This window comes from Ambystoma mexicanum, chromosome 11, assembly GCF_040938575.1.
Source record: "Ambystoma mexicanum isolate Mex_15411 chromosome 11, UKY_AmexF1_1, whole genome shotgun sequence".
NCBI lineage: Eukaryota > Metazoa > Chordata > Amphibia > Caudata > Ambystomatidae > Ambystoma > Ambystoma mexicanum.
In genome coordinates, this window is record NC_090934.1 from 1,452,734,594 (window position 1) to 1,452,761,761 (window position 27,168).

Genomic DNA, 27,168 nt, shown 5'->3' on the forward strand with positions numbered 1-27,168 from the left:
AGTCGATATAAACGCTTGCCGGACTTAACTAAAATGATATCATGTAGCTATACCTTGTGAAAAAGTCTGTCTCCTGCAGGACCTCTCTCAGGCCAACTACCCAGCTGCAGAATCATTCAGAATCTACAATGAAATGTAAACACCCTCTGAGTGACCTTAAGCACTGTTTCTTTGCAAGTCTTAGCAGACAATGTGCATCATTTTTCTCTGACCATATTAATACCATGCATTCGACGGTCGCAGGTTTGATCCTATTCTCTGCTCCACCTACTCCGGATACAATCGCGCATTCATGCTTTCCTTCCTTCAGTCTAGTAAGCCAGCCAACCTCATACAGATGGTCAATGGATTGAATGCATCATCAGTGCAGGTATCAGGCCTTGCAAATTCCTAAAAATCCCACTAGAGCTGCAGGGCGAGTTGCTTAGTTTACATACTCGCCCTAAGAGAAATGCACTCACCCCATGGTGATAGGCGACACAATATTTACCAGTTCTTCTGTAAAATGGTACATGTCACCATAAGCACACTTCATATTTGGGGCAATGCTGCCACCCAAAGGCCAAACATGCACAGTGAAAGTCTAATTTGTCATTCTAGCAAACACAATTTGCAGTAAATTTGCATTAAATGTCAAATAAAAGTTTCAAACATTCCCATACTAGCCAGTAAGGTCGAACAACATGCAAATAGTGCTCCTGCTTCGTAAAATCTCCTCAGCAATGTGAGTGGGCTAGTAGACTTTGCAAGCCCTGCTTATAAGCACGAAAATTCTCAAATGTTAAGAGATTTCCTCTACAAATTTTAGCATAATTGCAGTAAAAATCTTGCTTTTTCACAATGCCTATTTTCATGCTGCAAAAATGTGATGTGAATAATTTAATTTTTTATCTCCCTGTGCAGGCGGGCAGTGTCTGCCTATGACCTCTGCAGTGGTTCATGGGCCTTTTCCAAAACAAACACTGTTTAGAGGGAGGATAGCTCAGAGGCAAAGTGTTCGTTATGGAAGCCAGACAACACAGTGCAGGTTCAAATCGCGATCCTGTGCTTAGAAACTACTTGCTGGTATTAAGCGCGTTATGAAAGAACAATTACAACTATTGTCTGTGTTTTCTGGAAGCGCTGAGTCGGCAGAATTATTGCTGTCCCCTCATGGGGCAGAATGATGCCTGGGGCCTCTAACTGAGCAACCTTATACCCCCACCCCACCCCCACTTTCCACCTGAGAAGAACCCAGCACTGCTGTCGGTTGGAAGAGCCTGATTTATTTAAGCTCGTGAGGGGCCGCCAGATCGATTTTACTGTACAGTGAGAGCAGGAATGACGAATGAGGGTCATGAGAGAAAAACGCAGACCTAAGGTAAACTATCACTTTAAGAGGCAGGAAGGAGACAGTCTGGACGAGAAAGAATGAGCTCCACGCAGCGCCCACTGGCAAGGATTCCAAGCACTGTGGACTACATTAGCTTCAGGCCCCACTTGATAGACAATCCTGGCTACGCCACTGACACGACCTGGCATCTAATCACACAGACAGTGAAAAGGACAGGCATTGAATATTAACTTGGAAAAGTCCTGCTGGGTTTTCCGAACAACCAATACATATGCATAGAATCTACACTGAAATGCATCACTCAAACATTTGACTCCAGCATTTTGATGTGTGCTATCTTGAAAATCTGTATGGGCGCTTCTTTTCCCTGCTGAACCTGAGTCTGCACACTTCTCTGTCCAAAGTAAACTCTCCATCTTGACTACAAATGCTGACTCACATCCCAAACTCAACAGCCTTTCAAAGGTCAAATAATAAAGTGCAGCCTGTGGAAGGATGTATACAGCATATTGCACTCTGATTTAAAGGGCCAGTCAACCATGCTAGTAATTGAACAGTTTCCCAAATTCTGAACTAAGATTTCTAAATGTTCACATGCAATGTAATGCTCTTTTACTGTCATGTTTGTTCCGACTATGGTCTGCCGAAGGGCCGTTCACTCCAAAGTGCTTCAAGGCGATAAGAATGGTAGTAGGCGCCAGAGGTGTTGCTAGGGGGTGTCTAAGGGGGCTATGGCCCCTGGTCTTTTGGTTGTAGCCCTGGATAGAATCTCAGGAGCTACAAACAAAGGGCCAGCTAGCCCCCAGTCCCAACAGTTCTGACATTAGCGTAGCCCGCAGGGACGTCATTTCACCAAAATGCCAGGGGTAGCGGAAGTGACATCACAATGCCACGCCCCCAAAAGTGAAATCACATGAAGTGATGTCATTTGACCATGCCCCCACGTGACATCACAGGACGTGGCATCATAAAGCTTTATCCATCAGTACACTAAGAACATGATGGTTACGATATCACTGTATTGTGACATTTGATACAAGAATGGATCATCGTATGTAGCAGTGTGTCAAGGCCCATGTTGCCATGAGAAGTGTAGTACAGGAAGCATACAGGACAAGTCGGTGTGGGTGCACAGCCTGGTAAAGCCACGCATCATGGTGCTGGGGTCTATTGCAGTAGTACAGGAAGCATGCAGGACAAGTCGGTGTGGGTGCACAGCCTGGCAAAGCACACCACATTGTATGGGGTTACTCCAGTTGTGCAGGTCAACAAAAACAGCAAATTAAGGTAGGCGCACAATCTGGCAGAGCCGTGCCTCATGGCTCAGGGGGCTGTTGCAGGAGTACAGATCCCCATTTAAAACACAATTGAGGTGGGTACACAGTCAAACAGAGCCTCGGCTCATCCACCCTCAGCTTGGCCTTGAATAGCATTTATTCCACCTGTCGCTGTTGCATTCTACTCTTGATGGACCCTTAGGAAGTTAATTACGAAAGTTCTGGAATAACCGAAAGGTCTGGATGAAGGCTGTTATATATTTTTTGCAGTTTTCCGAAAAGCGGTATGGAAATGTATGTTATATGGTTATATCCTGCTTGCAAAGTCGTGATTAGTAATATATGTTAAATGTACATGCTAATGCTTTGTTATATTTGATGAACTCTCAAATCTTTCATTGCCATGTGTGAGAAGGCCATCTGGTCATTTTCTTTTGTTCGTCATGGAATTTTGTGACTTGCAGTTTTCTCATATTTAAAATGAGAATGAAAAAACCTCCAATCCCAGGATTCAAAGGAAATAGCAGGACATGGCAGCCTTCAAACGCATGGCAATGGGAAACGGGATGTGGGAGTTCTCATCCTTTAACGTAGAGCTATAAGATATAACACATCAGGACATTAATTAAAATCCTGCCACGGTAGAATCCTGCGTACAGTTCTACCAAGCTGTGTGTTTTGGATAAAACCAACACTTCTCCATTACGGAAGTACATAAAACGTCTGGGTTCAATGGAATTGCCCTCTCTGGATTCGTAGCTCCTTCCTACTATCCGGGGTTTATGAGCTTTTATTATTGTAACCTTTGCAGGGATTAAGGGGCACCATCTCCTAAGGTGCGTGCTATGCCAGATGGGAATAACACAGTGCGTTGCTGATTTAGTACACAGCCCGTGCAGTAGAAATCCTGTCGCTTGCAAGTGATCTACCTGTGAACCACAGATGTTCAAAGATGCCTGTTGTACATCTCCAGACTCCCGGGCAGCAGTGACACACGGCGCGCACCGGTGGTCCGTGCATAGGCACATAGTGACCTAAGTCAGCTCTCGGGCAGTCTCGCAAACGGCTGAGCTTACTATTTCATGATCTTAGTTGAAAATGTCATGTTTGAAAAGAAAAATCTCCCAGAAGAACTATCCCTCACTTCAATGAAAGTCAATACACAAATTAACATATCCATGCGGGTTTCGCCCCGCAGTCTATTTCCTACGCCTTACTGGTTTGTATTGACTCAGTTTATAAACGTACTACTGTAGTGCTTCAATGAACTACATTTCCCTGTTCACGTTAAGGTTCAGTAGAGTTCACATTCGGCCATGCCGTCTCTCCTTAGCTGCAGTTCTTGGGCTGTGTAATGGAGGAGGTGCTGCGATGGCTGCTGCCCGTGTCTGCAACATATAATGTTCAACAGTCTTTTTTTTCATAACCAGACAAAAAGCATAAATACACGTGCCTGCGACCACCACTACTCTCTCTCTCTCTCTCTCTCTCTCTCTCTCTCTCTCTCTCTCTCTCTCTCTCTCTGTCTCTCTGTCTCTCTCTCTCTCTCTCTCTCTCTCTCTTTCTCTCTCTCTCTAGCTTTGCCTAGAAGATGGATCTTCCTAATACTACAATTATGAACTGTTTCCCGTAGGCTAAATTGGAGGGGGTCCTCGCGGTTACCACCTGGCTGTGCTATGCAGCGCATGCCACTCCTGCTTCAAGAGCTTCATATTAGGGCTTCACTTTTACCCTCTATATTGCAGGACTCCTTTACGTGCATTGTTGCCGGGCCACCGCTAATGTGCTGTAAGTTGTGTGCCTTTTGTCACACTTTTCGGTTCCATATGCTGTAAATTTCAGGACTCTTCCCACACTTCACGTGGTTTATATGCAGGACTCAATTCTGCATTGCATGCTGTGCATTGCAGCACCTTCCCGCTCCATTTTGTACATTGTATGACTCCAAGCACGAAAGCTATTGTGCCATGGTAACTTAGTAAAAAAATGCTTAGCATTTTGTGAAGCGTGCTTGCAGAGTACCTGAATCATGATACAACGGCACAAAATAAATAGCAACTATCTTTAAACGCGCAGCGGCTGTTGTGAATCTCGCATTAACAAGTTTAATGCAAAATGAAAACCCTACCTTGCTGTGATCTCCCCTGCACGCACTCGGGCTGGAGCTGCTGCTGTCTGCTCTCAGAGCTCTGCTCCTCAGCCCCGCCCGATCTCCGGATGACTTCAGCTCGAGAAGGATACATTCATCACAGACAGACACTGTGACGCCGCGCCCGCTGCCCAGGCATGGCAGCAGGCAATCAGGAGCTTGCACACTTTTTTAAATAGTTTGTTTAAACAACAAAATATTTTTCAAAGCACAACCTGAAGTCCAGGATCACTGGAACAACAGAGGTCGCAAATATATTCCAGAGGTCGCTGGGGAGACAACAGAGGTCGCTCTTGCGACCTCTGGTGACCCCCAAATGACGTCCCTGAGCCCCGGGTCTTTTCCAGACCTAGCAACACCCCTGGTAGGCGCTATATCAATTTCAAACAGCATAACATGCAAAGTGCCATTTTGGCAGCCCCCGCCCTCATTATGTTATGTCAGGGGACATCTCGGGAGGATAGCTTAGGGGCAAGGTGCTCACCTTGGAAGCAAGACCACCCGCAGCACCACAGGTTCGATCCCCGGGTCCGCGCTTAGAAACCTCTGGGTATTAAGCGCGTCATAAATAACCTATCATATCATATTATGTTAATGTGCACTATGCTTTTATACTCCACCAAATCACCACCGTAGCAGTATCAGAGTGCCTAGGTTGGTCCGTCGAGTGGCGTAAATTTGCAGATGGATGTACAGGACTTTTTCTGCTGGAAGAGAGAAAATGAGTCAATGGGAAGATGAGAGGGTCCCTATGTGGGATGCTACACACACAAGGAGGAGAGATGCAGTCCTGTTAGGGGGAACCACAGTTCCGCAAAAGGGAGGAGGGGGATAATAGAGGCAGCTTCTATGTTTTAGGGCAAAGGGCCACCCTTGCCGCCCCCCTGCTTATCACAAGCAGGGCGGGCGCCTAGAATTGTCTTATAGTGGAATCTGCCTTGCCTGTTACCCACGTTAATGGTAACCATGCTATTGACTTGGAAGGGCAAGTTTCCTGTGTAACTGACATATGTTACTAGTATTTGTATTTTGTTCATGTGTATAGCGCGCCTGGCCCAGAGGCACCTCGGCGCATTTCTTACAGGTTACGGTTACATAAATATACAGATGAAGCATAAGCATCACACGTTACATATCCAATTTGCATGTACACTACAATTTTTACATATCCCTTTACATAGAGTATATATTTACAGTGGGGATCCACATGCAGGCGAAGCACAAGAGCAGAAAGAAGCGTAAATTCTTGTGAGCAGTGTGTCTAGTGTTGGTTTGGGTGGGGGTGGTCCTGCGCTGCGGGCCAGCTTTTAGTTCTGCTTCTGAATGAGTGGAATGAGGATTCAGATCTGAGAGGGTTGGGTCCCGAGTTTCACAGCCTGGCGGTGAGCACCGGGAAACTGCAGCCCCCAGCTTATAGTGGCTGCTTGAACCCCCTATCTAGACCAGGGCTGTATGAAATCTCTAAGGTGCAAACGGGGTCCATTTCACTTACTTTCATTTCGCCTGCCCAATTTTCACCCATCCCTGGGCAAAATCTGCCAGACTGCAGCCAACAAATCAGAAGATCAATTTTATATCAAAGCCCCCTGCAGGGAATTGCACCTGTATGAAGAAACCTTTCAGCGCCTCTAGTCCTGAGTTCCTGATTTCAGCCAATCAGGGTGCACAGGATATTCCAGACTCTGATCGGGACAGACTTTTCATGGGGCGGATGGCATTTCACCAAAATAGACCATGGAAGATCACGGGGATGCCCTGGCTATTCTGCCATTCATGTTCATGGTACATACAGTTGTAGCAATTTTGCTTATCCCTAATCTGATCTACCTTTGAGTAAGGAGCTGTGACGCTATTGGCCTCCGTCGAGCGCACTAGTTTTGGGAGAGTCTAGAACACTGCATAAGAGAGCTTCAGTTCAACCTTTCTTAGACTAAGTCCAGAAAAAATAAAAAGTAAAACAATAAATAGATCATTAGGATCCAAGAGGTCAAAGAACTCCATAGATCAAACTGTGTTCAAAATGTTCAGAGTTGAAAAACTGAAGAAGGGTATTCCTTGTGTCTTCTTACTATAGCAGTAAGACCCGATCTGGTGGGCCAGATCGGGTCTTATCAGCCCGGGCCCGAGCTACAGGCCTGAGCAAAGTGAGGGCTTTTAACAACAGTCCCTGGGTCGATAAAACAGAATCTGGCCTGACGAAGAGTGTCTTATGGCTATTAGCACCCCCAGTTTCCAATCCGGAAACCTGGGGTGTTAAAAAAAGAGGTATTTTCATTCAATGAACGAGACGCACATTTGCGTCTCGTTCAATGAATGAAAATACTGTCTAGAGATACCCACCATGGATACGTAGCCCCTCTTCCATTTCCATGGTGGCCACGGACCGGTAGCAGAAGCGTGGCGGTGGTGGCAGAGGGGATGCTTCCGTTGATCAAAAGAGGTAAGTGAGGTGGGGGAGGAGGGAAACGTTAAAAAAAAGAGAGAAGGGTGAGTGGGGCTGCTAGACAAGATTGTATGCAGTACTCTGTGGGAGACTGCACCAGCCTTGTCCTCTTGGCAATAGGTAACCCAACGTTTGGTATAAGCATGTACTACACAGGTTGTGGTTGTGGTAGTGTGGCTGAGCAGCCAGGCTTATCTCAAGAGGGGTCAATGTGAGCTGTAGGGTTGTAACACAGAGTTTCACAGTGACAGTTATCTAAATAAACACTTGGACACAAGGTTTCTTGATTAAGCAATTATTAATTTGTTTAACAGTCAGTTGAATAAGCCTTCTTTAGAAGGGAGCAAATATATGTAAGACAAAGATATACTTCAAAGTACACACTCTCAGTTTATTTAAATCAGTAGATACCGGTTTGGGATGCCACACAGACACTTCCTACACCCTGGGGTGACTTTAGTAACAAGGACACTGTGGACATTAATATATCACTGGCACATTTAGAGCAATAATGAGTTTGATGTCAAAAGGCAAAGGTTTGGGAATAAAACAATGGTTAGCAAATATTCTGAAGCAGGTAAGTACTTTCGAAACCTCCACTGCAAATTAAAGTAACCCTTTCCCAGCCCCACGAGTTATCTAATGTCTGACTTTTGTTGAGGGATAGTTAAAGCACAAAGTCAAAAGTGAGAAGAGCCTTAAGGGAGCCAAGACAGCCAATGTTAGTTGAGCAAAAGTCTAGGAGAGCTGAAGCACTTCTTGGAGGTAGGTAAAAAGTCTTGCACAATGTTTTAGAAATCTTTGTAGAAAATGAAATCACTGTAGGGCCACCAGCTGGGAGGCTTGTGAGCAGCAAAGCTGCGAGCAACTCTGCGAAAGCAACCAGGGCAAGTCTCATCTGAGAGCTAGCAAGGCTACACAACAAGTTAAGTATCCCTTGGTTTTACAGTACCTTTGGTTTGAAGAAATTGGTTGCAGCTGGCTTCTGTTCCTATATAGATCGGCGGATCCTGTTTTTCCTGGGCCTCAGTCATAGGGACAAGAGGGAGGACGTCTGGGGACTACCGCACAATGAATTGAAGGTCGGCGGCAGCAATTGGCAAACATCAGATCAGCGGCACTTCACAGTTATAGCTCCTCGCGGCTCTCACAAATAGCACCACCACGGTTCTCGGATACCTTCTGGACTTTCCACGCATTTGGGGTCCAGCACTCTGTTGAGGTGGCTCAGTCTTGGTCAGTCCCGCTTCATGGGAGTTCGGAGGATCTTCCTGGAGCTTGGGTCCGGCTTAAAAACGATGCACTCGAACTGGTGTTTCTCTCCTTGGCAAGCAGTTCCTACAGCAGCAATGGAAGTACAACCAGCTCCAAGAGGATGTCCAGATGAGTTTGCTTTGGGGTTGATTGGTCCCACCAACCCAAGGGGAGAAGTCGTCCTTGCAGGGCTTCTCTAGTCTATGTGAATTTGGAGCTCCAGCAGAGCAGCAGGGCTTCACCGGGCAGACCAACGGTCCAGGAGTTGCAGCAGGCATCTCTTCCAAGTTATTCTTCGGATTCCTTCGTCCAGTGGTCGACTCTGCCTTCCAAGCAAAAAGCCTCGCCTTTAATGCACGTTTCTCCCATTCCCAGTCCAGCCTAGCTGTCAATCACACAGCAGGATGGCTGTCCTTCAAAGACAGCCAGCCAATCACTTTTGTGTGCATTCCTGTAACCAAGGGGATTAAGCACAGGGTGTTTCGGGCACCTCCCTCGCTTCCTGCCCTGCCAGTCATGCTGGAGTCAGAGGCGGGCTTCAGCAGTGAACCCCGCCAAACACAAAACGAACAAAGGGACCAAACCTGGTTTGCTGAGCCGAGTAAATCTCAAGAAGGACCTTTCCACAAAGAAATGGCAAACAAAGACTGGAGCCATTTTGACAAAAAGGGGCACCCCTGGGTACTATACTGCAGCTGTGAATGCAGCCCACGGTAAAAACACATAATGGTAGGAAAAAGTAAACCACTACCACCAGCCATTAATTGTAGAAAGTGTAACATAAAAATGTTACATGAGAAAGTAGACAAAGAGGATACTAAGTAACCTCTCCAACACTAAAGTCTACAAAGTTACAAAATGTAAGTAAAGTCAATTTCACTTCACTGCTCTTGGAAACAGTAGTTTAACCAAGAGAAGGTATTTAAACCTTTCGGAAATCTAGAGGACTTCCCTGCGCCACTGTACGGAAGGTGCTGTGTGACACAATGTAAAGATGATGCCTATGGAGTTTGTCAGACTCCATAAAACCAAAAAGAAACACAGAGTTCAAATCACAGAAAAATACATGAGAGAGTGGGATAAAAGGTCTCCCTCTCTCCAGGATCAAATTTAAAAGTCCTAAAGTCCAGCAAAAGTGCTGGGGGTCTCTAAGGTAGAGGGAATTAGCACAGAAATGAGAATTCCCCCTAACGGAGGGGGGGGGGCATGGTCCAGCAGGGTGGGGGAAGCAGCCTCCAGGTTCCATGGCACGCAGGCTGAGACTGGCAGTTTCAGCCCACTTTCCAAGGCACCTGATTGGCTGGTCCCACCCCCCTGAGTGCTAGTTTGCTATTGACAATTATGTCTTTATTACCAAAGTCATTTTCTCCCAACATTTTAGCGTGGAAGTATTGGATTTCTAAAAAGAAACAGAATGGGGTTCATTTTCAGCACCCTGAAGCTTTAAAGAAGATTATTTTTTTTAAACTTTTCATTATTGGCATGGTGAGAGAACAGACAATCAACACACTGTACAGCATAGCAAGAGTGACAGATATATACATAGTAGTGCAATACATGGGAATGTTAGGCAGGTACCGGTGGGGCCATTGCCCAGCTCCAAGCGGCACAGCAGTGGATTAGATTACATCACCAGGAGGAGGGGAGGACAATAGTTCTAGGTCGTCTTTGTTATTTAAATATGTACAAAATTCTGTCCACACATTCCTTGGGCGGGAGGCCAGCGGTAGGGTATTGATGTAGTCCTCCTCGCACGATTGGGTCCAGGTGAGGGCCCTCATCCACATCTCAAACGAGGGGGGGCATCGGCGCTTCCAACATTGTAATATGCATTTTTTGGCTATTATGGTGGCAACATTGAGAAACCTAGACCTTTTCCTCAACTCCGGGCTATCCCACAGGCGGAACAGTACAGCTAGGGGTTCTGCAGGGATACTGGACACTGTGATGTCTGAGAGTGCTTCAATTATGGCCTTCCAGTATGGGCCCAGCGCATCACAGGACCAGAACATATGAGTGTGATCTGCAGCAGGAGAATTGCACTTAGGGCAGGTGCGGGCCTGGGTGTGTGCAAACCTGTCCAGTCTTTGAGGTGTGTAATATAGTCTGTTAAGGAGCTTGTATTGCATGCACCTATGCCTGGCATTCAGAGAGGTGGTCCGAGTGTGTGTGCACATTTTCCCACACATTGCGTCCGTGATGGGGAGGCCCAGCTCCTCACTCCACGCATCTCGCACCTTGATTGGCACGTCTGTGGGGTCGGCCATCAACAGTTTGTACAGCGCGGACACTATCCCCCTAGCACCAGCCGAGTTGGATATATACTGGATCTCAGAGGAGTCTGGAGGCTCATCTGGGTATAAGGGCCACCAGGCGCGGAACGCCGCCCTCAGCATGTAGTATTGTAGCAGTTCCAATGCAGTACCTAGGTGTCCGGGGCGCCACGTCTGCAGAGTGATAAACTTCCCGTCAGGGTAAAAGTCGGTCAGGGCCCGATAGCCTAGATCATGCGAGTGTTTCATCAAAAACTTATCATGTGTAGGGCTGAGGCCCGGGAACTGCCAGATGGCCAGCCATTTGTAGTACGGGTGGTGGTCAGGTTGTATCTGCAAGATATATTTCCAGGCCCTAACAGTGGCCGCTACAGGGTCTGCCGGGGCATCGGCGTGATATGTGTGATGGAGGATGAGGGAGAGGGTGTTAACGTTCTCGCTCGCTAGTTTCTCGAGCTTCACATGCGGGGGGTCGGAGAACATATACCAGTATGTGGCGTGTTGGGCCTGCGCAGCTGTCCAATATTTGGCAAAATCGAGGGTGGTGAAACCCCCGTTACCATAGGGAAGAGTCATGTGTTGCCATTTCTTACGAACCGCGCCCGAGTGCCACAGAAATTGGGCACACGCAGCGTGTAGGTTCCTGAAATATCGCTTTCCGGACCGGATCGGCACATTTGTAAAGACGTAGAGGAATTTAGGGACCATAATCATTTTGATTAGAGATACCCGACAAAGAGAGGGGAGACTGCGCCATTTCAACATTTGTGCGTCAGCAAGCTGCGCCACAGCAGCATAGTTGTCAGCCAACAGTGAATCTTTAGTGAGGGACACCTGCACTCCAAGGTACCTGATGCCTCCCGGTGACCATCGAAGGGGGAATTCGCAGGACGGTTGTGTAGTGGACGGGGTGAGCGGGACGATTTCGGATTTTGAATAATTTATGGTGAAGCCCCATAAAGTGCCAATTTTGGTTATGTCTCTCAATATCAGATGTAGGTGGGCAGCCGGGTCTCTAATATATAGGAGCACGTTGTCGGCATATAGAGAAATGATCTCAGGAGTATCACAGAGACGTATACCTTTGCGCGTATGTTTGTCCCTTACGTTATCAGCCATGGGCTCTATGGCGAGTGCAAAGAGTATCCGAGAAAACGGGCAGCCCTGGCGGGTACCTCTGTGGAGAGCAAAGGGGGCCGAGGCCCTGGAGTTGACCAGGACTCTGGCTGCGGGGCTTGTGTAGAGGAGTTTGATGTACGACCTCATGCGTGGGCCAATTCCCATTTTGTGGAGCACCGCCCACATGTATTGCCAGGACACCATATCAAATGCCTTCTGGGCATTGAGGGTGACCGCCACGGCCTGTGCATTGGGGTCAATTCTAGGCAGAACATTGAACAGTCGACGGATATTTAGGGCGGTGGATCTGCCGGGCACGAAGCAACTCTGGTCGGGGTGAACTAGGTGGGGCATAATGGGGAGAAACCTATTGGCAATGATCTTGTCAAATATTTTTGTGTCAGTATTGATCAGAGAAAGGGGCCTATAAGATCCACATTCGTCCAATGGTTTGCCTGGCTTGGGTAATACAGTTATAAGCACCTCACCCATGGATGGGGGTAGGATGTTTGACTCTAGGGATTCGTTCCTCACCTCCAGGAGTCTGGGTGCCAGAATGGCTACATGCTCCCGATAAAACTCTGAGGTGAGGCCGTCGGGGCCTGGCGCTTTGCCCCTGGGGCAGTTCCAGATGACCGTGGTTATTTCATAAAGGGTGATAGGGGCCTCAAGTATGTCGCTGGTCGCGCGGGAGAGGAGGGTCATGGGGATCTGATCTAATAGGGTGTCAGTGTCTTGCAGGCTGTGTTCTTGCTGGGGGCCATATAGGGTTGTATAGAATGTAGTGAATGTCCCGAGGATTTCCTGGTCGGACCAGCACATGGTGCCTCGTGTGTCCTTGATGCAATCAATGCGATTCCTGACCCCCTCAGTTCGGACCAGTCTGGACAGTGTTCTACTCGGCCTATCCCCCTCACCATACTTCCCGGCCGCCACAGGACGGGCGAAGTACCGAACTTCTCTCAGGGCGTGAGACTCGAACGTTTCTAATTCCGCTCTAATCTGTGCCAGTGCGGTCGGGGAAGGGGAGGTGGCATATGCCCTCTCAAGCTCTTTTAATTTCGCTTCTGACTGTTGCAAGCTATTTTTTATGGCCTTGAGGACCTCAGCCTCCCTAGACATGCACATCCCTCTGATGAAGACCTTGAATGCCTCCCAGCGCACTCCATCGGAGGTGTCGTGCCTGTTATTGCACTCAAAGAAGGTGTTGATGTCAGCTAGGATATCAGCTTTAAAGACTATGTCTAGCAGGGCCTCCGACTTAAATCTCCAAGAGGAGCGGGGGGGCTGGTCGTGTCCCAGTGTTATCTGGAGTGTTACCGGTGAATGGTCCGATAGTGTGCACGGTAGTATCTTGGTCTCCATGACCCTGCCCATCATGCAGCTCGATATGAGGAACAGGTCGATCCTGGAGAGGCTATCGTGTACCGATGAGTAAAAAGTGTACTCTCCAACTTGTGGGTTGAGAGCTCTCCATGCATCTCTGAGTTCCAATGTGTCGATGTGGGCGTGTAACCTGTGGGCTGTGCGTGACGGGGCTCTGCGGGCCGTCCCAGACCTATCCAGGTCTTTGTCTAGGATCAAATTCATGTCCCCGCCCCAGATGATGGGAATCCCAATGTATTTCAGAAGCGTGGTGGTGATGGCATCAAAGAACTCAGGGGCATCAAAGTTCGGGGCATATGTGTTCACTAGGAGGCATTCCATATTAGCGAGTGAGCAATGGAGGATCACATATCTACCGTCAGAGTCAATCTGGCTGGAGCGCAGGGAAAACTGGACTGACTTATGGATTAGGGTTAGGACCCCCTGGATTGGGTGGAGTACTTTGTGTAGAATCTGTTGTTGCCCCACGTGGGGGCGAGACATGCTGCTGGGCGCCCGAGAGCGTGGGTCTCTTGGTGAAAGAGGATTTTGGTGCCATGTCGCTCTGCATAGGAAGTTATCCTGCGGGCCTTAGTGAAATTGCTTAGGCCACGAACATTCCATGTGACAATGTTTAGAGCCATACCACTATATTGTGGAACATCCCAGTAGTAGTATTCGTAAGGATTGTCCCTCACGCACCTGCCGTGTGCACAGTAGTGTTGAGTTAAGGTCATGCGTCTCCCAGACATGTTTTTAACTGTTAACACAACCCCAGTTATGCCACCCCCACCCTCACTGCCCAACCCCAACATGCAGTGCAGATCTCCCACCCCAAAACACACCCGAAGCCCCTTGGGCCTGCTCCGACCGGAAACCAAAGGTCGGAGGACCAGATCCAACGTGGATAGGGCCACATCCTAGCCCAACAGGGGCCAGTCAATAGGAAGAACAAACTAAAAGTGAAAGCAAACATTAGACTGCAACGGGGGGCGCTGATGCCGTGCAGCCAGCATTTGTGGCTTGATGTGGGGCAGCAGATGCTGTCCCGAGTGTATTGTTGTGGTAAAACAAGTATCATAGACAGCCTCCGAGACCAGAGAAGACGCTCTGGCAAGATGACATCACAAGAGAGAGCAGGGCACAGGGATAGCTCCAGAGGCCAGGTGAGGGATAAGGCAAAGAAGCAGTGTAGGAGCTAGCCTGTGGCCAGCATACACATGGCAAGAGGCCGCAGTTATTGAGTGAACACGGTGGGGTTGCCATCAACACATCAAAAGTCATGGATCCGTGGACATTTTGAGAACATCGTAAGCTGTGTAGTCTATGGCATGTGGTCGGCTTGCGGCCCGGGGAGAGGTATATGTAGTTCAATGAACTTCACAGCTTCGTCAGGGACAGTGAAGAAGAAGATCTTACCATCATGGGTAATCTTTAGTCGTGCCGGGAACAGGATGGCGTAGGGGACGTTGCGCTCCCTGAGCAGCTTTTTGACGCCTAGGAACTGGCGCCTTTCCTGCTGCACCGCCAGCGAGAAGTCCGGGAAGATTCTGATGTATGTGCTTCAAATCGCAGGTCTCCCTTTTCCCGCGACAGGAGGAGGATAAGATCTCTGTCGCGGCAGTTGAGAATCTTGGCGATAATGGGTCTGGGGATGTCGCCGGGTCTGGGCCGTGGAGCCAGGGCCCGGTGAGCCCGCGTGACCGTGAAATATGGAGAGAGAGCAGGGCCGTCCAGTAGGTCCTTGAGGAGTTTCTCCACTGCGTCCTCCATCCGCCCCTTGAGGGCATTTTCGGGCACTGTTGGTTTGGCACAGGGAAAGTTTAGACGCGGCTGATATTGCAGCCTCGTCTAAACGCCCCCAGGCCAAATATAATGGATTATGCCTTGAAAATGCCGCACGTACTGTGGTACACACCACCTGTTAGCGTGCTTCATTTGCAAGCAGTAATCCGCCGCTCACATGGCGGTTATGGAAATGGGTGGGAAGGTCAGCTGCTAAATGGTGACATTTAATAGCTAGACCTAAAAACACTCCACCAAATGAGCAAATACATTAAATGGAAGGAAAAATAGGAATTTATCTTCTTGAAACCTGGTCTGTCAGCAACTTAACCAGCACGCCACAAAGGGTTTAGTGTTTGCCTGGGCATTCATTTCATACATTTCATACTTAGCCTACAATTGAATATGTTCAATTGTAAGAACGCTAAGTAGGAAACGTGTACATATCCAAAGAATAAGATGACTGTTGTATAGTGTTTATGTGCTGCGCCTCGAACTCCTGCAGGCCAGGTATTGCAATAGCAGCAATTATTATTCCTAAAGGGGGGGTCCTAAATCTTAATTACGCAAAATTAATTATTCTTTTCTTCCCCACTGAAGACCGAACACAAACACACAGCAAACAACTCTCCTTTCTGCAGACGCGTTGCTGGGGGGGGGGGGCTGAGGCGGCTCTAGCCCCGGGTCTTCTGGTTGCAGTCCCAGATAGAAGCCTAGGTGCTGCAACCAAAATGCTAGCTAGCCCTGAATTCCGCCAGTCCCAATATTAGCGTACCCCCTGATCTTTTCCAGACCTAGCGGCACCCCTGCCTTCCTGTCCTGTTACCAATCATTTTTCTGGTCCTTTTCTGATCTCATTCCTGCTGCACCAGTTAACCCCTCTGGTTGAAACCATGCCTCAAACGGCACCCACACAAAAATAGGACAAGGTATTCCTGCCCCCCCCTAATTCATGAGGCATATTTAAATGATTAGGGCAGAGAGCATTCTGAGAGGTAAGGAGGGCTCCCTCCATGTGAAACAGCCCTGTGTACGCTCCTTTTCGTTTTTTTCAGTGGCTGCAGCGAACAGGGCATGCCCAAACAGTACTCCCATCCAAACGACTGAGCCATAATGGTGTGCGCTGAACTGGTCACGCCAGAATGTCCTGCTCGACAAGGCTACATAGTTTCATGTCACAAGTGGAGAGTTGGCACCACCATCTGGTTTGGTTCAGAGGCATGTGATTTTTTGACAATAAGGAAGACAGACACGTGAGTAGGGCTCTCAATTTTTCTTGTGATTCTTTGCCACTTAGTCCAGACTTCTAGTCTCTTTGTATTGGGCCAATCTGCCTCTTCCACTGGGTGTACCTCTCTCCTGGACCCCACCATAGAAGTCTTTCAAAAATGGCAACCTCATCGGCGTAGCTACTCTCAATGCTCGCTCTGCTATCAAGCACTCCTTTGCATCTGCCTCCTCCTCGAAGACCTTGATCTGGATGTTCTCGCTCTCACTGAGACTCGATTCACAGACAGCTCTGTCACAGGATTTGACACTCTCCTCCCTGAGGGCTACAAGATCCTCTCCGAACCCAGGACCAATCTTCCTGGAGGTGGAGTGGACCTGATCTTTCCTGAGTGGGTCCCTGCCTCCATCATTCCCACTCAGGCCTACTCCTCCTTTGAATGCCTGACCTGCAGGCTCTCTATCTCTCCTGTCCTCTCTCTGACTTTGGCTACCATCTACAGGCCACTTGGCCAGGTCGCCCTCTTACTCTCTGAATGGGCTGATCTCTCCTCCTCTCTCCTTGCCTCTACCTCTCAGCTTCTCTTCCAATGGGATTTCAACATCCACTTGGAATCCTCTGACCACTCTGACCCTTTCCGCAACCTTTGCGACTCTCTCTCTATATTCTTCCCTCTCGTCCGACACACTCAGCCGGACACACCTTGGATGTTCACATCTCCTCAGACATCCCCCCTCTCTAACCATCTAACTACTCCACTCTCTTGGACTGACCACTTTCTGTTTTCCTCTCACCTGAAGCTATCTGTCCCCCTGGCAAAACCTACCCCAGCACTGCAACCTTCCTTCTTGGTCATTCGACCTATGAAGCGGGTGTCAGTTGCCCCATTTGCCTCTACTTTTTCTCCTCCTCCTATCCCTGTGGCCGACTCCCACCCTGAAACAGCCCTCTCCAAATGTCATGCCTCTATCTCCAATCCTGTTGATATCCTCACCCCTGTCATGAGGATCCGTCTGAAGCCTGCCTCCAAGTGCAATTCCTGGTATGACTCTGACCTGGCCGCTCTGAAACGCAAGTGCAGAGCTGCTGAGCGGAAGCGGAGGGCTCCAGGCACATCCTCTGACAAACTGGCCGGCCGCCTGCTGTAAAGGCAATACAGACTCTCCATCTTCTCCAGGAAGAGGGTTCACATTCAAGCCAGCGTCTCTGCGGCCTCAAACAGCATGGCCAAACTTTTTAAAATCTGCAAGGAGCTGGCCAGTCCGACTGCAGTCTCTACCTCTCCTGTTCCTTCCCAGGCCCTCTGTACCACCCTGGCTTCTCATTTCACCACTAAAGCTCAGGACATCCTGACCATGCTTTCCTCCTCTCCTCATCTCTCTCCCTCTACCTCGCTCAGGCATCCTCCCTCCAGCCACCTTTCCCTCTTCTCTTCTTCTCTCCTCTCTCTCTCCCATAATTCCTGATGAGTTTTCTAGACAAGTCCGGTCTATGAACGTTTTATCCAGACAGGTGCTCCCCTGCTCCTCCAGAACCATTAAGAACAAAATGGTTTCCCTTGCTCCGGTCTTGGTGCGAACCTTGGCATCACTGGCATGGCTGACCCCTTTACTCTTAGACCAAACCTCCAGGTCCAACTTGAGTCCTTTTTCTCCACCACCTCTCTTTCCACATGTGGTGTTCCCCAGGGCCCTCTCCGCTCGCCCTAGCCCTTCAATGCCTGTATGGCCCCAAGGGCCCACCTGATCTCTACTTTCTCCTCTAACTTTGAGTGTTATGCAGAGGATACTCAGCTCTCTTTCAGGCTCCCTACAGCCTCCTCTCCCTCCTCGCTCATATCTGTCTATACGCGATTCAGGATTGGTGCGCTTCCAACGATCTCTGCCTTAATGCCAGTAATACAGAGATCCTTCTCATTGGGACCCCTGCTCATGCCTTTCCTCTCTCCCTCTGGCCGCCCTCCTTGGGCCCAATCCTTCACCATCCTGTGAGGCAAAACCCCTTGGCGTTATCTTCGACTCCACTGTCTCCTTCTCTCCACACATCACAGACCTTCCTTGCCAAGAAGACCCACTTTCAGCTGAACCTCCTCAGAGGTTTCCTACCTTTTCTCACCTTCCCCCAGAAGCTCATTGTCTCTGAAGCCCTGGTTCTATCTAGGCTGGACTACTGCAACAGCCTCTATCTCAGCCTGCGTTCCTCTACTCTCTGCCATCTGCAACTAATCCAGAACAGGACTGCAAGACTTGTCCTTGGCCTCAAGCCCAGGAACCGCATCTCTCCAGCTCTGAAATCTCTCTACTGGCTCCCGGTGGCTGTGAGGATCAGGTTTAAGTCCCTCTGAATCACCCAAAAGCCTTTCTGGGGCTGCGGGCCTCTCTATTTTCGACCCTCTCTTCTTAAATACCTTCTCTCTGGAGCCCTGAGCACAGTTACCTCAAACTTGCTGGAGGTCAGATGCTTCTCCAAACCAACAGTGGGGGGGGTAGATCTCTCTCTCCTCTGCAGGTGCCTCCCTCTGGAATGGCCTCCCTTCCCCTCTCCGACTTCAGCCGGATCACCTGAAGTTCCGGAAGCTGCTCCAGACCTTCCTCTTCTCTTCTTCCTTCTCTCGCTCCCTCTCCTCTGCTAATCTGTCTGCTCGTCCTGCCTGGCGGCGTGGCTGCACTCAGATTTATACAGGGTGGCACGCCCCCCTCCCTTGACCAGTCCCCCTGCACTGCCTTCCAGCCTACCTAGCACTTTCCGGTTTGGGACTGCACTCGTGTAGTCCTCTGCCGTCTTGGCAGTTACTCAGAGCCCTGCTGCCCTGATTGCACTACCCCTTCCCTGCACTTCTCCCCTCACCCTCTCCCCTGCACTTTCTCGTTGCACTTGAAAGATCTGAATGACACAAGGCCTAGTAAGATCGTTTGTCTTGTCACCCTCTGTCTCCCCTCCTTTGTCTTGTGGCGCCTAGAAACACTTGTGTAAAGGGGCGTTACAAGTACCAAATCATATAAATGTATTTATTTATTGGGCGCTTATACATCAGGAAATTGTCCTGCACATCATATTTGCTTACCATTGTGATTCCTTTATTAAAGGTTACTAGCAATTATATCTCCGGGAAAGAACGTCCTTGGGGAAACGATATTTTATTTTCTCCCACTATTGGATCTGTGTGATTACTGTGTGATAACTGGGTGATTACTAAGAACCAAAAATGTTGAATGAAAAAATGCTGAATATGTCTTTGCAAATTTGTTTCGGGGGAGACCCCTGCATCCCCATACTCCCCATTCATTTTTTTTATAAACCTACCCCACCCCCGCACCCCAACATATAATTACAGGGAAATGTTCCCCTCGAAATTCGTCATTTTTGCATTCAACATTTTGTCGCACAGTAACTGACGGATACCCTTTTATACATTGACCTATCTGTTCCCCATGGGGCTACCGTCTGGGCTCCCATTATGGGTATCCTGGTAACAGTAAAATCATGTACTGCACTTTAAAGGGTAAATAAAAAAGCACTGGGAGGGTAAATACCCCATATTTGCCCGATGGGTACTTTCTACGTTCCCACGCCATGTGTGATCCCAGCGCAATTGGGTGGTATTTTAAAAACAAGTTGTATTTAAAATCCCACATTTTGACCATTGCCACAATTCCTGTAATGAGGCACTAGGTGGGGAGAGCATGGTTCACTCTCCTCTCAGCTTACCCATTCACTCCTTGGCCTCTCTCCGCAGCAGTCACGCGAGGATTTCCCATTCAAAATGTTTCTCCAGAGAACATCCAGAGGCAATAATCTATATTGGGTCACATGAAGATAACAATATTCACAACTTATTGACCTAGATTGCAAACAATATAATACAAAATGCTCAATATTTATATTAGCACGCGTAGGAGACAAAGGAATCCCACAACATTTGATATCATTACTGTGTATGTCTCAAATGTCTTGACAGACCGTGTTTCACTTACCTAACATCAGCCCTGGGAATTAAGAAGCATTATTGCCCGCGGAAACCTGAATAACACACAAATCATGTAAACAAATTGGGATGCAATATATATTAAAAACAAACGTGAATCATAAGAGAGACAAAGACCAGGATATGAAATGGGAAGACACCCTTAACTTGCTGCTTCTGTTTTATTTCCCCGCAGAGTTGGCGAGAAGTAAGAGCGACCACATCTCCAAGGCCCGTCTGAAAACCCTGAAGATGACCGTGGTCATCGTGGCGTCCTTCATGCTGTGCTGGGCTCCGTACTATCTCCTAGGACTGTGGTACTGGTTCCGTCCCGAGATGATCCACGAGACACCCGAGTACATCCACCACAGCCTCTTCCTCTGCGGCCTGCTGCACACCTGTTCGGACCCCGTCATATATGGCTTATACACCCCCTCTTTCCGGGAGGACCTACGGACAGGCTTGCGAAGAGTGAGCTCAGCACTGACCGGGTGCAAGAAAGCCCAGAAAGAGTTGTCAGGATCGGAGCTCAACATCAAGGATGGCGCCACCGACATGCCCTCCAGTGGCTCCACAGTTCAGACCGTCTTCTGAGACAGGATATTCTCACTGAAAACTAACATTGACTTTCCGTTGTATTTTCTTTTGGCAATTGTCCAGGGAAGCCAAATCAGGGAGGAATTGTGCTAGAACCACTGGAAAACAATGACAATCAAATTCCCCAGACATTCACAAAGAGGCATGCAATAAAGAGGCATGCAGCTGGAGCCCAGGAAGACCCCTCATACATGTACCTCTGGCAAGCCAGTATTTGACGAGCTCTCAGCCAGCTGACTGACAGCTGCCAGAGCCACTCAGCATTGGACTTGCACACTCTTTCTTAAGCCCCGCCTGTAGGACAGCATCGTCAGGTGCACTTCGGGAAGTGGCGGGCGATGCGTCACACCTTGCACCGTGGTTTCACTGCTGGAAGAGAGCACAGCTCCCCAGGCAATCCATGAGTCAATCCATGAGTCATGATCTCATATTTGCACCAGTGCTTAACATTGAGCCAATGCAGTGGAATGTATGTGTTAGAAGGAAATGAGCAAACAGGGTTTTGCCCCAATCTATGTCACGTGAAGGCTTGTGCACTGGGGAAAAATAGAAAGCAGTCTGATTTTGTGCAGAGTCCCTGCTTTCATGGGCAACTATTTCAAAGTCAGCATTTTGCTTCTGCGCTTTTGCTTAAAATCGATCAATTACATTTACATATATGTTTATGTGTAGCAGAGTAGACGGAGGGGAGGAGGAAGGGCGGGGGGGGGGGGTATTAGGGCATGCAGGGACCACCCCATAAAAAAAAAACCTAGTTGAATCCTATCAACAAAAATTGCACAAACAAAATGCGACTTTCTAATAGTTGCCTATGAAAACACGCAGGGCCCGATTCATGGAATCATTTGCGTGGGAAATAGGGTGCTTGCACACCAAACTGCGTGCAGAATCCCATTTGTTGATTCATGGAATCGTTTGCGTGGGAAATAGGGTGCTTGCACACCAAACTGCGTGCAGAATCCCATTTGTTGATTCATGGAATCGTTTGCGTGGGAAATAGGGTGCTTGCACACCAAACTGCGTGCAGAATCCCATTGGTTGATTCATGGAATTGTTTGCGTGGGAAATAGGGTGCTTGCACACCAAACTGTGTGCAGAATCCCATTGGTTGATTCATGGAATCATTTGCGTGGGAAATAGGGTGCTTGCACACCAAACTGCGTGCAGAATCCCATTTGTTGATTCATGGAATCGAATGTGCTGTACTTTCACAGGACTTGCACGGAGTTTGCGCAGGCTTGGCACGTCACCGCGAGCCGTCGAGTGCCTTGCGTGAGAGATCATGCAGAGCGTGGGCATGGCTTCCGCAGAGGGCTGGGAAGGGGGTGATAAACAGAAAATGTGGAAGAACCTGCAAAAAAGTGGGTGTACCAAGAGATGGCCCGCAGGAAGTCCCTCGCATGCCCACAATTGCACCAAATTACACATATTCACGGAACCACCCGTGCAGCCTCTCGGCAGAGAAATGGCCACGTAAATCCCTTGATCTCTATGCCACCTGTAGGCAGGCGTACAAACACTTGCGCATAGTAATCACAGCACAGTCGTGGAATTGCAGGGGTGCGTGCACGCAGACAGGGTTCTGATCTAACTTAGGGGTGCATGTACGACGTGTAGTGGGGTGTAGGAACAGTTTACAGGGCTTCCCATGCAGATTGTCCGCGTTTTACCCGAGTTACGAAGTATCAGATGCATGTTGACAGGGTGCAGGCCTGCTTGCGGGGGACCCCATCACTCTTTGAAGGGTGCATGTAATCACGCCCGGGTGAGCACGCAAAAGTAGCTGTTCTAGCTGTTTATGCTTTGGGTGGGGACGAGTTAGGAGTGTTCCGGACACGACTTGCGAATACGATTACTGTGCGCAGTAGATTCCATGAATACACACGACTGCATTTTTCATTCTGCACGAAGGCTCGCACACTGTCGTTCTCGGCGCACTGAAATTGTGGGAGAAATGCGCACTTTTCCATGAATCACAACTACAGAGTCGATTTTGCACTACGCTGCATGACTCAAGAAGGAACAGAATTTGCGTCAAACAAAGTTCAAATGTGTTTGCTCCTTATTGCTTAGACCGACATATTGAAAAACAGCCTTTGTGCTCAGTTTTCTTGCATTGATTCAAAATTTGCTCTATTCTCTACACACTGATGGAAACAATGAGCAAAACCATTTCAATCCATTGCAAAAACCTTCATGTTGGCTTGCTCCATCCCATATTCCCCAGCCAGCAAAACTGGCTCTAGCTGTATCTGCTCCACTTTCAGCAGTGGTGCAAACGTTAGGTATTGCAGCCCCAGATCTCCTTGATAATGATTTGAATGGGTTTGGATGTTTTGTTGTAAAACCCATGCCCTCAGAAATGTCCAGGTTTTGTAGAGAACTCAATTGGGTCGGGAGGATAGCTCAGGGGCAACACGCTCCCCTTGGAAGTAAGAAGATTGGGAGCAACACAGGGGATACACAGGTTTGAGCCCTGGGTCCGCGCTTAGAAACTTCTGGTTATTAAGTGTGGTATAAATAACCAGTCATTAATACTGGAGTCAGGCAATTGAAGATATGGCTAATAAGGGCGTGGGGACACAACTTCACACCATGATTTGCCAAAGATACATTTATTTGGTCATATAGCAAATTTCAGATTTAATCCTGGGTCTTCTGGTCCCAAAGGTCACAGTATATGCAGTAGACCATGTTTTGCGCCATGTTAATATCATTAACCAGGCAAAAAAAGTCACAAATAAATTATCAAAGCGATTTTAGCACTTGTACTGCTGTGTTGTAGGCATGACTTTGTGTTAGAGTTGGCAACAGTCCTAACATTTCTGGAGTAATTGTTCTTTTTTGTCTATGTGGCCTAGAAATGCTGGGTCCGGTCCATGCTATTTAGTTCCGATGCATCTCTCTTCTCCAGAATGTGTCTCAGGCAGGCTTTCATAAAGGTGAGTGAGCCAGTGCATGGATGCCATGTCTGGCCAGGTACTGCTGCTCCGCAACATCTTTGTATGATGTTCACTGGGAATCCATGTTATCAGGTCTTGCAAATTCTTAAAAATCCCACTAGAGCTGCAGGGCGAGTTTTTTCATTTACATACTTGACCTAAGAGAAATTCACTCGCCCCATGGTAATAGGGGACAAAATATTTACCTATGGTTTCTACATAACCTTGCTTGTCACCCAACACATACTTCAAATTCGGTGCACTGCTGCCACCCCAAGGCTAACTATGCACACTGAAACCTTTATTTGCCATTTACTGCAAACAAAGATTCTTTTTTCAGTATATGTCAATAAAAGTTTCAAACATCCTCATACTCGTCCAACAAGGTAGAGTACGCTGCAAATGGTACTCACCCTTCAAAAAATCTCCTGGCCAATACGAGTGGGCTAGTAGATTTTGCAAGCCCTGTGTTACCCCTTTGTAGAGTTTTGTTTTCATATAATAATATTTCTTTTGTGATCATTATTCTTGAAATGATCACATTTCCAAACATGATTGTGCGTTTTTTTGCCATTACCCATAGTAGATGGTTCTGTTCTTTGTTAGTTAAACAAATTATTAAGTCGATTTTGAGTTCTCAAACTGAGCCAGGTTTTCAGCCCGACTGGGAGTTTCTGGTGCCAATTTAGGTTTTGTGTGTTTTTTGTGTGTTTTTATGTTGATGTGTAATTTTGTATTCCTTATATTTTTATCAGTGATTTATATTTTATTAGATAATTTAGTGAGAGTAAAGTATTCTTGCCTTATGTCACAATTTCCTTTTTTAACATCTAATTTACCCTGCAATTGTTATTGTTCTGCATATTTGACCATTTGATTGTTCAGCAACACATTCATATGTGTAAGCATTGTCAATGTTAAGTTTTAATTCATGCCTTTTCTGCCATGTATTTTGCGGCGCAACAGCGCCACCTGGTGTCAGTGGCATATGTACAGCAAACATTGCTGCCACTTGCAAAGAGGAAAACAAGACTCGAAGGACTCCTGAGGGCATGTTGATCATCGCCAATCTAAGAGAAGATGCTAGAAGTGGTACACCACATACACACACACACATCTTAATTGACAAGCCTACCTACCGAAAAGTTATCCCACACACCTTGCGAGCTGAGCACTCCTTTTGGACTTTCAGAAAAGCACTACAAACTCTATTGTTCACCTAACATGATTATGTACCAGGAAAATGATCATATCAAGACATCTGTTATGTTGTAAAATGCGAGTACTTTTTTGTTAAGAGTAAATGGTTATGTAACAGCACCTTGATGCCCCGGCCTTAGTGCGCTGTATAAATGCAAAAATAAATAAATAAACAAACACTGCCTGGGTTTCAAGAGGCTATCCTCAATATGAAGAGACAACCCTGGGCACGCTTTGTCGAACTTCACGGAAGCTGATAGGCTTCACCAATATCTTTAAAAGGTATTCCCACCACCGGTGAAGTTTTGGCGGTGCTGCATTTTGCGCCACTGAACCATTTCAAGGCACAGTTGCCATGTTGGTGGGAACGTCTCAGGCCACATTTTTCCAATTTCTGACTCGGTCGAGTTCAACTCTTTATGGAGGCATGTCTTGAAGGTTGTCAGGTGTGAACTGTCTCAACTCCCAGCAAAAAAGAGCATATATTTCAGTAACACAAGATGCCAGAAAAGTGCAAATGCAGACTTACCGATAACTACACTAACTGCTACTAATTCTCACACTAGCTTCCCTTCTGAGCCCACAATGTCCATATGTTATGTAGTAGCAGAATACCCCACAACACAAAGTTAGGCCATGCCCCCTTAACGAGCCCTGGCTTCATGGAATGCAGGTACCCCTGCCAGACAGCCCTTTGCAGAAATCAGCATCCTCTCCCCCTAAGGCAGAGGGTACTAATCTATGCATCTCTTAACTAAAGGGATGCCTAGTGGGGTCAACACCATCTGTTTTCTTCTTTAATGATGGCGCTGACCCCTGCCAGGCATCCCTTTGCAGTGATCATCGCCCTTGCACCTCAGGGTGCGAGGGTGATGGACCCTACATCCCTTATATAAAAGGGATGCCTGGCTGGGGACAGTATCACATGTTTTCAGCCATAATGGCAATGCTGCCCCTTGCCAGTCATTCCTTTAACTATGAGATGCAGCAGGTGATTGCTGCATGTCTTAGTTAAAGGGATGCCCGGCGCGGGGCCAATTCAACCATTAAGGGTGAAAAGGTGAGACAGCTGGAAGCCGAGGCTTTCATTTCCTAAAGCCTGAATCTCCTGCGAATGAGCGAGAGCTTCAAGCTTTAGAAAAAAAGGCCTTGGCTTCCAGCGGCCTCACCTTTTCTTCCATAATGGTGGCACCGGCTCACGGGCATCTTTTGGTTAAAGGGATGCTTTGCAGGTGCCGGTGCTACCATTATGGATAAAATTTCCTTTTTTTCTAAACCCCGAAGCTCTTGCATGTGAGCGAGAGCTTCAGGCTTTAGAAAACAAATCCTTGGCCTCTAGTGACTTTATCAGCTGGGGCTGGCAGGGGACATTAGCGAGCCCCGGCAGGGCACGTCTCAGAACCATTTTTCTGAGCTAACCACAATTTCAGTAAACTACCGCAAGTGCTTGCAATGTGCAATATGATTATAATGTTTATTAATGAAACAAAAGGTACACGTGAATAGTACACAATTATTTTGCTGTGTTCTGTAAAATGTTACATATGTTCATTTGCAGCTTCTCATGAGTCAACTGTAGGGTGACCAGATTTGGAAAATAAAATCCGGGACAGGCCACTGACATAGAAGCAGGACTACAGCTTCAACGGTGAAACTGTAGTCCTACTTCTATGTGTGTGGCCTGTCCCAAGTCATGTTGCAGCGCAGGTATTTGCACCTCTGTCCCGTGGTCCAGAGAATTTTTTAATTTTAAAAACCCTGTCCTGGGATTTGGGGATTGGTTGGCTACCACCCTAGTTTTTGCCAAAAATCATGATATCAGGGTTGTCATTTCACCAAAATGCCAGGGGTAGCGGAAGTGACATCACATGACCCCTGACCTTTGATGACATCACAGGAAGTGATGTCATTTGACCCCACCCCAAAGTGACATCACGGGAAGCGATGGAACACAACCTTTCACCCCTTGGCAAAACAGGAAGCGGCATCACATAGCACTGTTTCTAAGTACACTACGAAAAATATGGTGACGATATCACTGTAAAGTGATATACATTTCATTCAAGAATGGATCACCATATGTATAGTTAATATCAGTGCGTCTAGGCCCATATTACCAAATGATTGTGAATGCAAGCAGATGTTCAAGGCCAAACGATAATGATGTGTTATTATATAGCACTTACGCTTGAGCGCTTTATATAGAAAAATGATACATACAATTACAACCAACCTGTGT

At 47.6% G+C, this 27,168-nt stretch overlaps 1 protein-coding gene across 2 annotated transcripts in view; it reads left to right on the top strand.

Annotated features, from left to right (window-relative positions):
- LOC138504546 (gonadotropin-releasing hormone II receptor-like) overlaps positions 1-21,499 on the top strand; it is a 243,584-nt gene extending 222,085 nt beyond the window's left edge. For both annotated transcript variants that reach the window (XM_069625107.1, XM_069625108.1), the window contains exon 4: positions 20,387-21,499. In XM_069625107.1, the coding sequence (XP_069481208.1) occupies positions 20,387-20,784 (398 nt within the window). In that variant the 3' untranslated portion in view covers positions 20,785-21,499. The remainder of the gene's footprint in view (positions 1-20,386) is intronic.
- The last annotated feature ends 5,669 nt before the right edge of the window (positions 21,500-27,168 follow it).